The sequence below is a fragment of the Rhinolophus hipposideros genome (assembly GCF_964194185.1).
Source record: "Rhinolophus hipposideros genome assembly, chromosome: 12".
In the NCBI taxonomy this organism is placed as follows: domain Eukaryota; kingdom Metazoa; phylum Chordata; class Mammalia; order Chiroptera; family Rhinolophidae; genus Rhinolophus; species Rhinolophus hipposideros.
Window position 1 is genome coordinate 39,176,832 of NC_138058.1, and position 15,087 is coordinate 39,191,918.

The 15,087-nt window shown below is 44.7% G+C and overlaps 1 protein-coding gene across 3 annotated transcripts in view; it reads right to left on the bottom strand.

Moving 5' to 3' along the window:
* Positions 1–488: 488 nt before the first annotated feature.
* Positions 489–15,087, bottom strand: part of SPTBN1 (spectrin beta, non-erythrocytic 1) — a gene marked incomplete at its 5' end in the record, with an annotated part of 180,330 nt that continues 165,731 nt past the window's right edge. For 2 of the 3 annotated variants that reach the window (XM_081069287.1, XM_081069288.1), the window contains 8 exons: positions 489–2,261; positions 3,058–3,100; positions 4,632–4,805; positions 5,966–6,204; positions 10,554–10,617; positions 11,352–11,464; positions 12,575–12,771; positions 14,566–14,650. In XM_081069287.1, coding sequence (XP_080925413.1) covers positions 2,043–2,261; positions 3,058–3,100; positions 4,632–4,805; positions 5,966–6,204; positions 10,554–10,617; positions 11,352–11,464; positions 12,575–12,771; positions 14,566–14,650 — 1,134 coding nt within the window. In that variant the 3' untranslated portion in view covers positions 489–2,042. Of the gene's footprint in view, positions 2,262–3,057; positions 3,101–4,631; positions 4,806–5,965; positions 6,205–9,264; positions 10,618–11,351; positions 11,465–12,574; positions 12,772–14,565; positions 14,651–15,087 lie in introns of those variants that run through there. The other variant, XM_081069289.1, reaches the window with a different exon arrangement.

Genomic DNA, 15,087 nt, shown 5'->3' on the forward strand with positions numbered 1-15,087 from the left:
ATGCTTTTTTTTAACATTCTGGTCACAGGTTTATCTGTTGAGAATTGAACAACTTGATTCCAATCCTGAGTAAAGGGCAAGGGAGTGTCACAGTGAGATAAATAACCTTGGGTACATGTGCGAGGCGGGGGGGAGAGATGGTGAGGTCTCAGATCATTAGGAGGTCACAGAAAGCTCCAGTGCCAGTCAGCTGTGGAGCCCAGGACTTATGTCACATTAGGCATAGCCTCTGCAGAATAATGTACTGAAAATCAGTAACATTCGCATCCATTGCTGCTTTACATAAGAAAATATGCAGGTGATATATGGAGTCCACAGGACAGATAAACTGGGACAAGTATAGCACACATATCGAACCCATGACCCTATGCAGCATGAACCAATTTGGCTCATGGGCCAAATGTGGCCTGTCGTCTGTTTTTGTATGATCTGTGTGAATCAGATTTTACATTTTGAAGTTTGGAAAAAAAAAAATCAAAAGCACAATATTGTGTGGCATGTAAAAATTTTACTAAATCCAAGTTTGTGTCCACAAAGTTTTACTGGAACACAGCCACACCCAGTCACTCACATATTGTCAATGGCTGCTTCTGTATTACACAACAGCAGAGTTTCAACAGAATATGGCCCGCAAAACCTAAAATACTTACTCTCTCTGCTTCTTTACTTTACAGAAAGAAATTTGCCAACCCCTGCCTCAAAAGCTTTACGATAACTTCTTTATATATAAAAGCTAAAAGCTGGATGTGTAGCTGTGAAACATTCCATATACATTATTCTGGTCACTGCAGTTTTCAAGGCTGGTACACCATTCATGCACAAGAACACAAAACAGGAACCCAGAGAGACTCATGTTTCCCGTTGCTATTTCTTGCTTTGCAATTTCTCTACACAGCGTGCACGCAGGAGAGGAAAAACAACAATTACCCACCGTGCTAGATTTAAAAGCATTTAATGACATAGCATATATTTAACAGATAGGGCAAAAGTTGAGAGGTACAGGTCCTACAACTGAGCACCAGGCCTGAGTGACCACCTTCCTGCTCAGGCCCAGCCTCTGGAGTTCATTCCTATCAATGCCATTTTGATTGTGCAGTAAGATGAAAATTTGTCATTACAATTCGTTACAGTGACAGAAAATGCACACTATGTATCAAATAGCAAGGAAATGAAGCAAATTATAACACAGTGTGGCAACGCAAGAGCAAGTAACCATTAGAGTAACATTACTTTGTCCAGTAAATGCTTCAGTTCCACTTGTACACTTACCAATGATTTAAAGGGTTTATTATACATCTAGTTTTATTATACTTTGTACTAGAATTATCTCAAACATACAATATAATGTATTTCAGCAAAAAAAAAAAAAATTGAAATTACAGATTATTTAAAACAGTATCAGTTTTCTATTCCTTCTTGTATACTGACATTCCTGACCATCGTCGCAGTTGATGCAGAAAAGCGCATGTTGTGTGTTAGTAAGTGCTGCCAGATACAAACGGTTTGGTCTGTAGAGTTAACATGGGGCTGCGCTATGGCTGCAGCAAGATCCTAATACACGATCTGTTTAATCAGGGTTAGTCCCATCGTGGGCACGACTGATACTCAAGACTCAAGGTAACCACTGGAAGTAAATGGAAGAGAATGGTGTCTGGAAATTGGTACATTTTGTCTCTGGGGAGCACAGGAAGTATTGTTGAAGCACCGCTGCCTTGCATTACCAACAGCACTAGAGGCGAGTTATTTCCAACACAGCCTCACAAAATTGAGGAACAGTTTAAATATTGAGATCTAATCTATATAACTTCATTTAAAAAAAATCTGGTCTTCCCTCTGCACCTCGAACTTTTGTAACTTGGAGATAAAGTGTTTAGGTGTATTTCCCCCACCCTACCCCCAGAAATGCTCTATAAATTAAAAAAAAAAAAAATCAACCACATTGAGGAACATTAGGCACAGAGAGTAATGTGTTGGTTCTGAGCTTGCATGCTGGAATTTCACTGTAAAGGTAAGAGAAGGACAGGAGGTGAAGGAAAAGGAGTTCACTTCTTTTTGCCAAAAAGGCTGAACCGCTTCTCTTTGTCTTTCTCTTTGTCCTTCTCCCGCTTGCCGGGACTGGACTCGCTGGTGATGGTGACGACGCTGGTGGGCAAGGTCTGTGCCCGACTGGACGCTGGAGTGCTCTGCGTGCTGGCAGACACCTCGTGTTTGTCAGAGGAGATGGCAGAGGAGATGGCCTGGATCCATGTGTTCATTTCATCCTGGACAAAGGAGGAGGCACGACTGAGACTCAGCTAAGAGGGTCGGGCACGAAACGCTCTCACTGCAACTGCACGACCACCTGAGCCTCTGTCGGTTAGAAGACTTGGGAAGAGTGCTAACTCAGGCACGCAGTTCCTAGACAAACTTCTGCTTTCTCAGGATAGTGAACATATTTCACCTCTCACGAGAATTCAGTTTTACGGTACCTGAAGGTCATCACTTTAGTATATAGTCCTACAAACTTAGAAGTGCTGGAGGACTGGTCTCCATCTGTGGGGTATCAGGTCCGACCCTAGAAGCTGCTTTTCTCTTTTTCTTTTTAGGTTGAAATAGACTTGCCATATAACACCGTGTAAATTTAACAGAAGGCTTTTCGAATTTAAAGCACTACACGTGCTGTTCCGTCCAGGTGGAGCACAACCAGCAAATGGGAGGTAACAGGCAGTGGGGTGCAGAAGGGAGGCTCCTGACTGGGCACATCAAGATCCACGTCCAGTCCTGGGACCACCTCACTGCGCCTTACCCACTGGGCGGGGTGGGCGGGTTCTCCTCCCTGGGCTTCAGAGGGCCCTGTGCTACCTCCCCTGCCACGGCAAGGTGACAGCGAGATGACACTCACTGCCCCCTACAGACAGAAGGAAAACCGAACACCTTCTAGTGTCAGTGACTGGAGACCAGGTGACAGAAGCCGCCACTGATTATCAGCGATGGGAAGTACATTACATGAAAAGCTTATCACGCACAAACACTGGCAAACTCTTAAGGATTTGAGAGAAAAAAATCTTAGAAACTTACATCGTCTTTGGCTTGGAAGAGGTACTCATTTCCATCATTTAGTCTGTAACGTGAAGGAAGAAGTCAGTCACAAAATAAGAAAGAAGAAACAAAAAAAACCAAACAAAACAAAAAAAGAAAGAAAAAAACACAATCCCCCAAGTCCCGTATTCTATGTGGGATACCAGTGGGCCGTGGGGATCACACCAGAAATGCCCATCAGAGCTCTGCGTACATCCCGTGTCTGGGACCTGCACAGGCCCCTGGACATCGAAAAGCTATATAACGGGTTCAATATACACAGGCAACCTGTTATTTTAATCCACTGGAAGGATAAAATAAAGTCCCAAATGAAGCAACATATGGCTTTGTTGTTGCAAAGACCACTTGGATGCCTGACCACTGCTCTATGTTGAATTCAAGAGAAAGCTCTTTAAAATTTATGAGCCCTTTTGAAATTCTGTTACTGAGCTTGCAATCCCCCACATTTACAAACACCCCTTTCTGAACACACATGCAGAAACGGTCTCTTAGATTTTCTCTTCTTATGTATGTCTCGGAATGAAAGAAACTGTGACACCGAGAGCGCCTGGCTTGGAGGACTCACTCATTCACTCCGTGGCTGTCAGGAGAAAGGAAACGCTGCCAGTGGGGAGGAGGGCAGGCGCCTTTGGACAGTACCTTGACCCTCTGAAGCTGCATTGGGGAGCACAAAGAGGGAGGGAGCCAGGGAGCCAGGCGGTCTGCACCTTGTCTGACAGTGACAGTGTTCCCAGTCCCGAAAGACCCTCCGTGCTCAACAAAGCTGAGTAAATCACACCATGTGAAACTCTTGCACATGCGGTCCTTGGCCTCGTCCAACTGGCACGCAACACATAACCAAAGACCAATGCTTTTCAGATCGCAGAGCAACGGATCAAAGTAGCATTAAACTAAGTAACATCCTACCCACCAGCACATACATTTTTTTTTTACATTTTAAAAAGTTGATATGGTTATTCTGACCATTTCCAAGTATAAGCAGAAATCCTGAGCTTGGCTCCACTCTGTGGAGAGGTGTCCGTGTTCTACAGGATGGAGACATTCGGTACTGGATGGTTCTAGAGGCGGCTGGGCGAGTCAGAGGAGCACAGGGCTCCAGGACCCACACGCACTCCCTACAGGTTTCCATCCAGCTCCAGGATGACTCCCTCGACCCATCACAGATAACTCAGGAGCAAAGAACAGCATCTCCTGAGTCCGGATAAGCTGAAAAGATGGGGAAACTATTTTTCTAAACTTACCCTTAAATTGTGAAATGTAAATAGCTCACTTTCTCTTAGGGAACAGTAAGCTCCAGCTTATAAAAAAATGGAAGCTCCTTTTCTTCAGTGTTCAGCTGCTCCTTTAACCACCGGGAAGCTGGGGACTGGCCAGTCCTCAAAGACCCTAACGGAGATGTGTGCCAACCCGGCCTATCACTTTCTTGGTGATTTGTTTTTTAAATGGCAGAGGAGTAGAACCAACTGATGACAGTACCTAAGCAAACCAACCCTCCAGGCGACGATAAACCCCCACCCACTCTGCCACAAACACAAAGCACCGGCCACTCTCACCTTAGCTTGAACACGTGTTTCTTCTTTTTGTAATCAAGAGCCACTTCGCAGACGGCTTCTTTCAAACTCACAGGGACCTCGCTGTGGTAGGGAATTCCGGAAGCAGCGGTCTTTGCATCTTTGTAGAAACCCATTTCTTGGTTATTTATGACACAGTAAACATTGTGCCAGGACCTGAGCAGTAAAGACAGGGAACGTCAAGCTTCTACACCACACTCCCTTAGAGAATCAAGACTTTATTCAAGACAGAAGTGATCCGCACACAAAGCGCTGTGACTTATTAAAAGCCCTTCCTAAAAATCTGCTACAACTAAATGAATGGAACAAAAGGCCTCTGTGGACTCCTGGGTTAGGGCACAGGGTGCTGCAGTGGCAGGTTTCTGAGGGTGATTTCTCTCTGGATTTGGGGGAAAGCATGGTGCCCTCTGGTAATCAATAAAGGCACTCTTGGCTCTGATGGGAAAAGGTTTCTGGGTGTTCCTTGCTATCGTACCCTCCTGTGGCAGGGGGCACAGCCCAGGCTCATCTGAAACATGCCTGTCCTAAGCAGCTCTTCCACCTCAGCTTCATTCTTTACGTGGTTGCCAGATCCAGGGCCATTGCTACTTATGGTACCTTTGGATGAACTAAGAAAAGGTAGCCTTTCCCCCATGATATGGCAAACTGTCCCAATACAGTGATTTTATTAGAAGATACGTTAGTCAGCTGCGTGTATTAAATAAATCTACTATGTTGTCCTCAACGCGGATGGCAGCTTAGACGGGATTTCCTTGTTTAAAGCACAATCTGTACCAATGTACATGGTGATCCCGGGCAGTGTGGTGTACTGGTTAAGCACACAGGCTGTTGAGTGAACCCTGAGTTTCACCGCAGCTATGCCATTTACTAGGTGTCTACAGAGAATGAGCTGCATCTCTCAGGGCCTCAGTTTCCTCGTCTCTAAAACAGAGATAATAGGAGTAGAGCTATTGGGAGATAGTGAATATAAAGACTGATGTGGAAATAAGGCAGGAGAAATGGTGAATGTCTTACAAAAATCCCACAAAGAGGAAAACTACCATGAAATCATTTCACTGTAGGGAAGAGGCAACCTCAATCTAGCAGCATCCCTTTTGGCTGTTTCTATCCACACTTAACTCTTCCTCCTCTCAGTGAGAAAGCAGCACGCTACTCCCACTTTCCAAGGTCAGTCCTAAGAATGTAATACCCAGGAAGCTATGCACAAATCCACTAACTACATAGATGCATGCTCCCCTTCCAACTCAAGATCGGCTTGCTTTGACCTTGAACGGGTGGATTTCCCATCTCACTGTCTCAGCCTTTGCTGCTGTTACCTGCTCGAGGCTTTCTTATTGTGGGCCTCCCACTCGTGCTTCCGATTCAGGAAGCCTTCCATCTGGGCCGAAGGCGTCTCCTGGGTTCTGGCCGGCAAGGTGGCGGCACTCTGGGCTGGGAGGGCAGTCTTGGCTTTGCGATCGGAGGTGGGGGAGGGGATGGGACTGGACTCTTTTGAACTTGTCCTCTGTTCTGCGGCACCGTTGACCATTTCGCCTGTGTCCACTGTTTCTGCCATCTAGGGACAGCGGAGAGGCTAGTCAGCTAACCCCGTGGTTCAGGGGGTGACCACATACGCTCTGACTCGCACACGTGGCTGTGTATAAATGCCTGGCACCGATCGAGGCAGTACAGTAAAACCATCGCACACCCCACAAAGCCAGCTGGACACCAAGGACATTAGAAGGTGGGAAGGGATTAATGCCCGCCCGTTTACGGGGAAATGAGAAAAGCGAAATGCCAGTATGAGTTTTACTGCACTCTGCTCCTCTGATCAATCCATTTTCTCTAATGTAACTCAGATCATTTCCTCATGGTTACTTTAAAACAAAAGGACAACGGTAACAATCACACATATTAAATATGAGAGAGTGGACGTTATACAGCAGCCACCTTACAATCAAGGACACCACCAGAAGGGCCAGAAGTGTAAGCGAAAGGGCATTCACAAACAGATGGATAGACAATTCTATCAGAACTACACAGCATTCCCCCAAAGTAAGACAAGGAAAGACCTTTGGTTTCTGAAAATGCTCTCTGGCTTTCCCCCCCTCCCCTCAACATATCGTCATAAACACATGCAAAAATTAGGACGACAATCATGCATTTCACATCTACCATCCCAGTTAGACTTTGGAACTTAAGAGCTGGAAGGAAATGAGGCAAGTCAACAAACATCAATTTAACCACATCTGCCGAAGTTGTATCGTGAGTGGGTTGTAGTTTGTGTTAAAGGAGCTGGAAAAGCCAATCACAGTCACTCAACACCACACAGCTATTTACCCCCAAACAAAGACAGAACCAGGGCCTTCCCCATCACGTGCTGTTGATCACGGTGCCTTGCTGCACTGAGACGAGAAAGCCCAGAGACAGCCAGGCTTCCAGTGGCTCTGACCCTTCAGGCTGGAGACGTCTTCGGGAGCTGTTCCTTCCCCAGCTCATTTATATTGTAACCCTCATGGCTTTGCGGCTTGGGAAATGCAGTAGGGTCTCCATTCATTATCGCTTTCAGCCTGTGTACCATCAACTGTGTACCATTAACTGTAGCAGCCGCTGGCTGATACACCCAGGGCGTGGGATTAGCGAGTTACTAAAGCTGGGGGTGGCTGACGCTTTAGTGGATTACAGACAACCTGCTCCCCTCATACACGGACAGACATGGAGGTGTCAATGGCAACGCTCATTAGGTACGTCCCCCACCACTGCTGCCCAGAGCCAAAATGACACCAAATTAGCGGCAACAACCTCAACAGGAGAAACGGCAGACTGGCCACCACTACGCGAACACTCAGATATGTCAACTCTCAGGAACTGGATCTCTCATTCATTTCGCTCCTATCTAAGTGGCTGGGCAGGAGTCCCAAGTTCATAGTCCGTCTATACAAACTATCACTGTTGGCATCCGGGTTTAGGATGAGACTAGAGGTTATTCGATTTAAGGGTATTTTTGATTAGAACCCTTTATCCGCAGAACAATGTGGAAAATGGATTCTTAGGGCTGAAAGGCATGGGGGAGGGGAAACGCATGGTGATTATCCTGGCCTTGCAAGGGACAGACTGTAGGAGCAATAAGCTATGTGAGTATTTCTCTTTTTCCTTTTTAAAGGAGAAATGCAGGAGGGGAAAAAACAAAAAACAAAACCCCGAGTCAAAAGAGAGTGAATGGATTTTAAAGTTGACAAATCTGTTCTAGTGTAAGATTTCAGGAAACTTCTGGTGGGGAGGAAGTATGAGTTTCGTCTGGAAGGCCTGTGCGAGGCGTGAGTCCAGGGAGACATGGGGTTAGTGTGTACAGAAGTCAGGTTAAAAAAAATTAGTGCTGCAGGTGTGACTCGAAAACTGCCAGTGACAGCAACCTGGATAGAAGGCTGTTTACTTAAAAAAGGCTAAAATTTATCGTACTTGGTCAGACTTCAAGGCAGGTGAAGGCCGGGGAAGCCTCTTCTGGGGTAAATTCTGCAGCAAAAATTTTTTTCTTTGGAGTTAGAAGGAAAGAGAAAACCCCAAACCAGTATGCAGAGACAATTAATGTTTATGCAAATGAACCACTGACCAAGAAAACAAGGAAAATAAAAGGAACAAAATGAATTTTAATGGACATGTGCTTAAGCATGCCAACAGACAACACACCACTAGAGACAAACATCAAAAGCAAATCATAGCTATGACCAAACAGTGGGTACACATGAATACACCCCTTTCCCCCCACCCCATGTTGCTTCTCTTTAGCGATTAGTTCAGAGTGCTTTAGTGGCTGGGTACACCTGAGATATTTAAATCAAGAGGTGAACACAAATGCAACGTGACAACTAGTAGCACAAGAAACACCTGATTGGTTTTCTAAGTGGAAGCAACACTATTTTCAAGTTCATTAACTTGAGTCTCTGCACCATAACTCAAAAGAATAAAAAGGCTTTTCTTCTTCCAATACAATCCAATTGTAATTAAAAATTTGTTCTGGCAAGCTACAATTTAAAAATCTAGATAAAAATAAGCACGAGAACAAATGCCAAAAACATCAGCGCACTCCTTGTGTGCTTTTTTTTTTTTGATCTTCTGAATACAAAAAGCATAAAATTGGGTATTAATCCTGATGATACAAAATATTTAAACATATATAGGGAAACATCACATATACATATAGATCCATGACACATGTAATTTGGAGCCAGAAACACATGTCAGGGCTCCTTAAGGACCGAAGATATCGCAGTGCTTTGTTTTCTAAAATGGAATTTAGTGTGTTTTAAGGCAGAGACCCAATAATGGTGCACACTACCCCCAGAATTTAAGAAGCTTGGCATCTATCTATATACCCATCTACAATCACAAGTAGATAGATATGTACATAGAAATAAGGAAAAACAAACAAGATGCTACATGATGTTATCCTGACAAAAGGAAAAAAAAAAAAAGACATGCATCATGAAATGAAAAGACAAATTGGACTTAACTCATGGAGAACACATATCAAAACAGGTTTCTGATTCCACGAACATCTAAATATGGCAAATGAGCAAGTGAATGTCTCACAAGGCTTTGATGTAATATGGATTTGGTTTTGTCTTTATCAGTACCAGGAAATCACCTCCTTCATTAGCTTTTATTCCTGAGGAACAAAATTCCTATTAAAATATTTTCAATCCCTGCCTGGTGGTCTGATAAATGCCATCCTAAAAGATTCCTTATTAGAGAATTCCGCAAAAGAACTTCATTTTCACAAGAAAATGAAAAACGAATCAGAAGATCCGTATGAGACATACAACGGAGTTTCTGTCTACAGAGATGCTGAAAAGTCCTTCTGAAGCCAGGAGGCCGGGAAGCGTCCAACTGCTCCTAGGAATGGTCCACCATGCGCATCCTTCACGTAACCAGGGTGAACCAGAATGGCTTCTGCTCCATTTGTTTGAAAAACTTAAAACAGTTTGACACCCTGAAGTCATCGACTGAATGGACAGGCCTGGAAGTCCGGGAGGCAGGCTTCCGAAATATGCTGAGAATTGCTGTCACCTGCCACAGGCACCCCGGCGGTGCCAGCAGTGACCAAGGCACAGGTGGCAGCAGCAGTCAGAGGGCACTTTACTCCCGAGGCTGGCTGCATTCTCTGAGGCAAGTAAGCCTAGAATTCTCCATTCAGGACTTGGCAGAAAAAAATGAGAGAGGAACTGGTTTGTCAAAAGTAACCAATGATCGGAGGGCCTCAAAACATTTGAGATTCTGCACCTAAAATTAAATTAGCTTCCCAGGTAGAGCCAACATCCTTTTTTTTCTTGTCGTTCTCAATAAATGAATATGTATCCTTCATAGAATGTCACACAGCTGACTTTAGGTACTCAGTACTGAAAATCTCCTTCCTCATACATCAGTCTTCCTAGTCACTAGTAAACTATTGCAGGTTAATAACATCTGTAAAGGGGGCTATCCATAGCGCAGTAGTGCACCCTGTTAGTATAACTGGATATGTCATACCTGTCAGATTCTAGTTTTCTTCATTTTGCTGTAATCACATTAAATTTCAATTACCCATGTAAGGCTTTTGCTGCAAAATCTCAATAAAGTAAAAAACTCACATAAATAAACAAAAGATAAGTATGCTGCTTTAAGGCAACTGAGCATCCATCAGTTAAAAGACTCAAATAAACATGAATTAAACGCAAACAAATATGAAACCAAGGAAGGCTATGAATTAAGTAAAATTGTAACACTGTGGGTGAAATGGAAGCCAAAAGGTCAAACCAACAGGATTTGGAAAGAGTGGTTCTTGACAAATGGTAGTGAACTTCACAGTCCAGACCATGGCTGGTCACTGGCTGTCCGTCTGCTATTAAAGTTTTTGTAGTTTTGGTAGGTTTGAGAGCGGTAACTAACCCGTGGAGATCCCTGTTCAGCCGGCAAACCATTCTGGGAAACTTGCTCTCCTTTTGAAGTATCCCTGTTAGGTAAAGGGGGAAAAGAGGACAGCGGAGGGAAAGGGAAGGAAGGGAGGGGAGCGAAGAAAAGGAAGAGAAAGAGAAGGAGTGAAGAAAAACAGTAAGAGAGGATGGGAAGAACAACATCAGTCAATCTTATTATAGGTTTTTCTCTCAAAGAAACATATGCAACCTTCTTTTATATAATACAATCTAATTTTTAAAAAGAAAATCTTTCCAAATGTTTCAAACCGACTCTAGACAGAGAATAAGAGGGCAGGCACACCCCCTCGCCCGGAAGGCAGCATTAGGGATTGTCACGTCACGGAACTCTTACATGAGCAAAACACTAAGCCTTTCAGAAAGAGAATAATTTCTGTTCTTCAAGTGAAGTCACCCAGAACTTTCAAAAGCATCACCACAGAAATCACTGGCCTCAATTTAGGTAGTTCACTGCATCCATTTAATCATATGGACAGTCTGAGTGTGTGTGCACGTGTGTGTGTGTGTGTGTGTACACACGTGTGTGCAGCAGAGAGGGTGCCATCTACATCCCACTTCTGCAATGTGACTGTGGACAAGTCAGCGTTCTCAAATGTTATTCAGAAGCTGACTATACAGATTCTAAAAATTCTACAGAAGTCATCGATAGGAAGGATATGTGGTTAGGCCTAGCATAGCACAGGTTTAGAAAACGTGCTCCCTACACCTCACTGGCCACTAAAACTAAGACTCCGGTGGCAGTACCGTGACTCACCACTGCTGCTGGGACTCAGTCTCCTCAGAAACCTTTGTGCTCGGCTCGGGCGAAGGCGGCCGCCTCTTCCTCTCCTCTTCCTCTTGCTGTCTGCGCACTTCCAGTAACTCCAACTGAAGGAGGACATGGTGACATTCAGCAGAACCCCAAACCCTGCCTCTTTTAAGGAAAGCATTCTAGATGAACTCAGGAAGTCCTCCAGCCTGAGGTTTCTACATTGGCCAACAGAAGCTCTAACGTCCTACACAAAATGGTCTTAGGGTCAGAAGAACTGCAGCAACAACTCAAAACTACAGGAAACAGAGGTCTGAGTGATGAAACAGGTCTATTTTATGGGCTGGCAGAATTCTTGTGACTTGTCTGTTTGCCTCCTGGGAGACACTGGGTTTAATTTTCTAAATGAAATATGCAGCTCTCAACTTTGGTTAGGAAGAAAGTTACCTGAGCATGCTGGACTTCCCATCGGAGCTCAGACACACACGACTGAGACAGAGCTGCAATAATTCTCAGGAGGCTTCTTGTGCTGTGATAGGGATTTGTGTTCAGCCAAATCCAAACACCACATTAAAAGGCCACAGAATAGTCTAATTGAAACTAAGCCATTTCTTGAGCAAAATGCATGCACAAAAAGTATTCCATTTTAGCACAAGAGTACTCAGGTACATTTTAAGTCCCCAGAACTGCAGAAATCAGAAAGAACACCATTATATAAACTATAAAGAATCAGCTTTCTACCAGGAGTGCAAGTGTCTGAGAAGAGGAAACACCAGTGAACATATCCCTATTCTGAGGCCTTGTGTTGGCAGAAGAGATTATCAGGAATGGTGAGATTTTCGGTGGTCTAGGATTAAGCTAGAATGATGGGAATTCTAATTCTGAAGTTCTGAAAAAAAAATTATAAGGCTATGCTCCCTAGAAACCAAAGCTTCTGTGAGATACAGGAGGAAAAACAGATAAAAAAAGAAAAGCAAACCCCAATCAATCAACTCCCAGGCAAGCAGCTACTATAAATCTAGGTGCCCAGGAAATGACTGGGGGTGAAAAGGGGGGTGGGGGTAGCCATGGACTGTCTCCCCAGGCCCGGTACCGGGGAAACCAGCAGTTTCAGTAAGCTTTTAAAAACAGTAATTACGTGAATTCCCCAGTCTAGCAGGTAAGGAGGAAGAAGAGACTTTCCATGAGAACCAAAAGACCAAGGACCTCAGCATCCAGTGGCCTCTTACCGTCGTCAGCCTTTCCAGGGCGGAGAACCTCTCGTCCCAGGTTGCTGCAGACTTTTCAAAAGCCTCGTGGCGTTTGATGAGCTTCTCCACCTCGTCCACGCTCTGGCCTATTTCTCGGCTGGATAGGTATGGCTCCTGTCCGAGCAGCCAGGCCTCGGCCACACTGGCGTCCCTTGAGAACTGATGGACCTCCAAAACTGCACGGGGTACCAAGAGTGAGCGCCGGTGAGCGGGGTGACTTGGGAGTCAGAGCTGGCACTGCCCCCGGGTGGCACAACCAGCTTGTGGTCCAAATCAGCGCCACCACAAGTGTAACGAGAACTGCATACGCTACCCTAACTTTTCTAGCAGCCACATTGAAAAGAAAAAGGTAAAATTAATTTCGAAAGCATATTTTAGACAAGCTGCTATCGCAAACGGCTATCATTTCCAACATGTAACCAGTATGAAAAATGGGGCAGATGTGTTTCGTTTTTGTTCTTCTGGCTTTGAAATCTGATGTGCATTTTTAGAGCACATCCAGGGACCAGTCATGTTTCAGGTTCTCGAGGGCCACCCTGGACAGCGCAGGCCTCGCGGGCACGTACTCTGCTCCCTCAGCCGTCCTTGAGTGAGATAAGCCTCAGAGCCCGGCAAGAATTCACAATCTACACGCAACAAACCAGATGATGCTGATGGAGCAGGCATTCATAAATCACCCTTTTTGGGGTTGTTCTGTTTTTTTTGGGGGGGGGAGAGTGAGAGGGAGAGAAGGTGACAGGGAGCACTATATAAAGTGGGATGATATGGGCTAAGGCTTTCGTTGTATTCATTCTGTTCCTTCACGTGTGAGGAAACAGAGCCCAACTTCCGCTGCAGCTACGAGAAGGCAGGTTAGAACTCGGGGCGTTATGCTGTGGCTAACACTCATTCTCCTACATCTCCAGCAGCAATGCTTGGGACCATTCAGGTAAGAAATGGACTGTCCCCAGGAGCTGCCGGCTGTTTCCTTTTGGCACCCTGTTAGTCCCCAACACGGCCACAAGGAGAAGATGCCACAACGGCACTAGGGACTTGTCACCTCACCATGTATGCCCAGCATACAAGCTGGTGACAAGTTCACAGTGGGGTGAATTAGGCATTTTATTGAACTGAAGTGAACCTGCCCTGGGAATTCTCAAAATTTACAGACTAAATCCTCATTCAAAGAATGGTCAAAAGTGGGATTTCTTTTTCAAAAGAGTGTTTTGGGCCCAAACTAGATCTTTTATACACCTTTTAGAAAAAGTCTCTTGGATTCTGTTTCTAGGAAGCACCCTTGGTGTCTGCGAATGGACAGAGCCCAGAGCCCCAAATGCAGAATGGCAAAGGAGGGCAAATCATGCTTGAGTTGGGCTACTTTCGGTGTTCATACCAATTTTTAAATGTTATTCCCAATATTATAAACTCTGTGTTAGCTCATGTATTCCTTTATAACAAGAGATTAAAAGTAGAATCTACCCCAGAGTAGGAGTAAATGCAGAAACATATATAAAACACTTAGAATAATGCCCAGTTCACTGCAAAAGCTTTACAGTTATTAGCTTTTATTTTCTGTTCATCCTTCTGCTGAGTACCAAATGTAAGACCTAGTCAGGCCAACTTTCCACGTTCTCAGCTCTGCGGTACTAATTCTTGTTTAAGATAGAGTAGGAGGGCACTTCTGTGCTCTCCCAGAGGGATACCAAGTTCTGTCACCCCAATGCTGTTCCTAAAGAACACTCAAACTCCACTTACAACACTGACATGACTTTAAGATGAAAAAAAACAACAATAAACATGCCACAGGGAACTACTTAAAAATACTTAGCATGGAATGGTGAAATGGGGCATTGAAAAAAAAAAGCATCTAGAACTCCAAACATCATTAGGTGTAACACCACATCACATCAACTAAAGCAGGAAAATAAACTTGTATGCTTTCAACGGACACCCAGAAGAAGCAGAGAGAGAAAAACCAAATATGTCCTTACTCAGTCTTAACCACTCCCATCGGTCTTCCCACTTGTCAATCATTTCTTTTCTCTTTTCCGTCAACTGAAGTAACTTTTCCTTGATCTGTGAGAAAAGAAGGATCCCAGGGACATCTTAATAGAATGTACCACCTCCTCCTAGTTTTCCCCTTGATAGGCCACTCATATAAGAAAAATACATTTTCTGTAGAGACCACCACTAAGCCAGGCAGTATCTAGGGACTGCTGACTGTGCCTGCGTCCTGGGAGAGGAGAGAAATACAGGGGAAGCTGAGACGAAGACGGGGCTCCCCCCAAAGCTGCTGGGTTATAAGGAGGCTAACAATGCACTGAGCCCCCTCCAAACCTGGGGGCTCCCTATGGCAAACACTCAGGCAGACGGACAGTGAGAGGGGCAAAGCCCTGACCTCTGAGAGAACGTCCAATCCTTTGAAGGGGGCCACACACTGACTAACCATTTACCATTTTATCAGCATCGTCCTAACTGGAAGTAGCAACACCCACTAAAGAACAAACAGATCC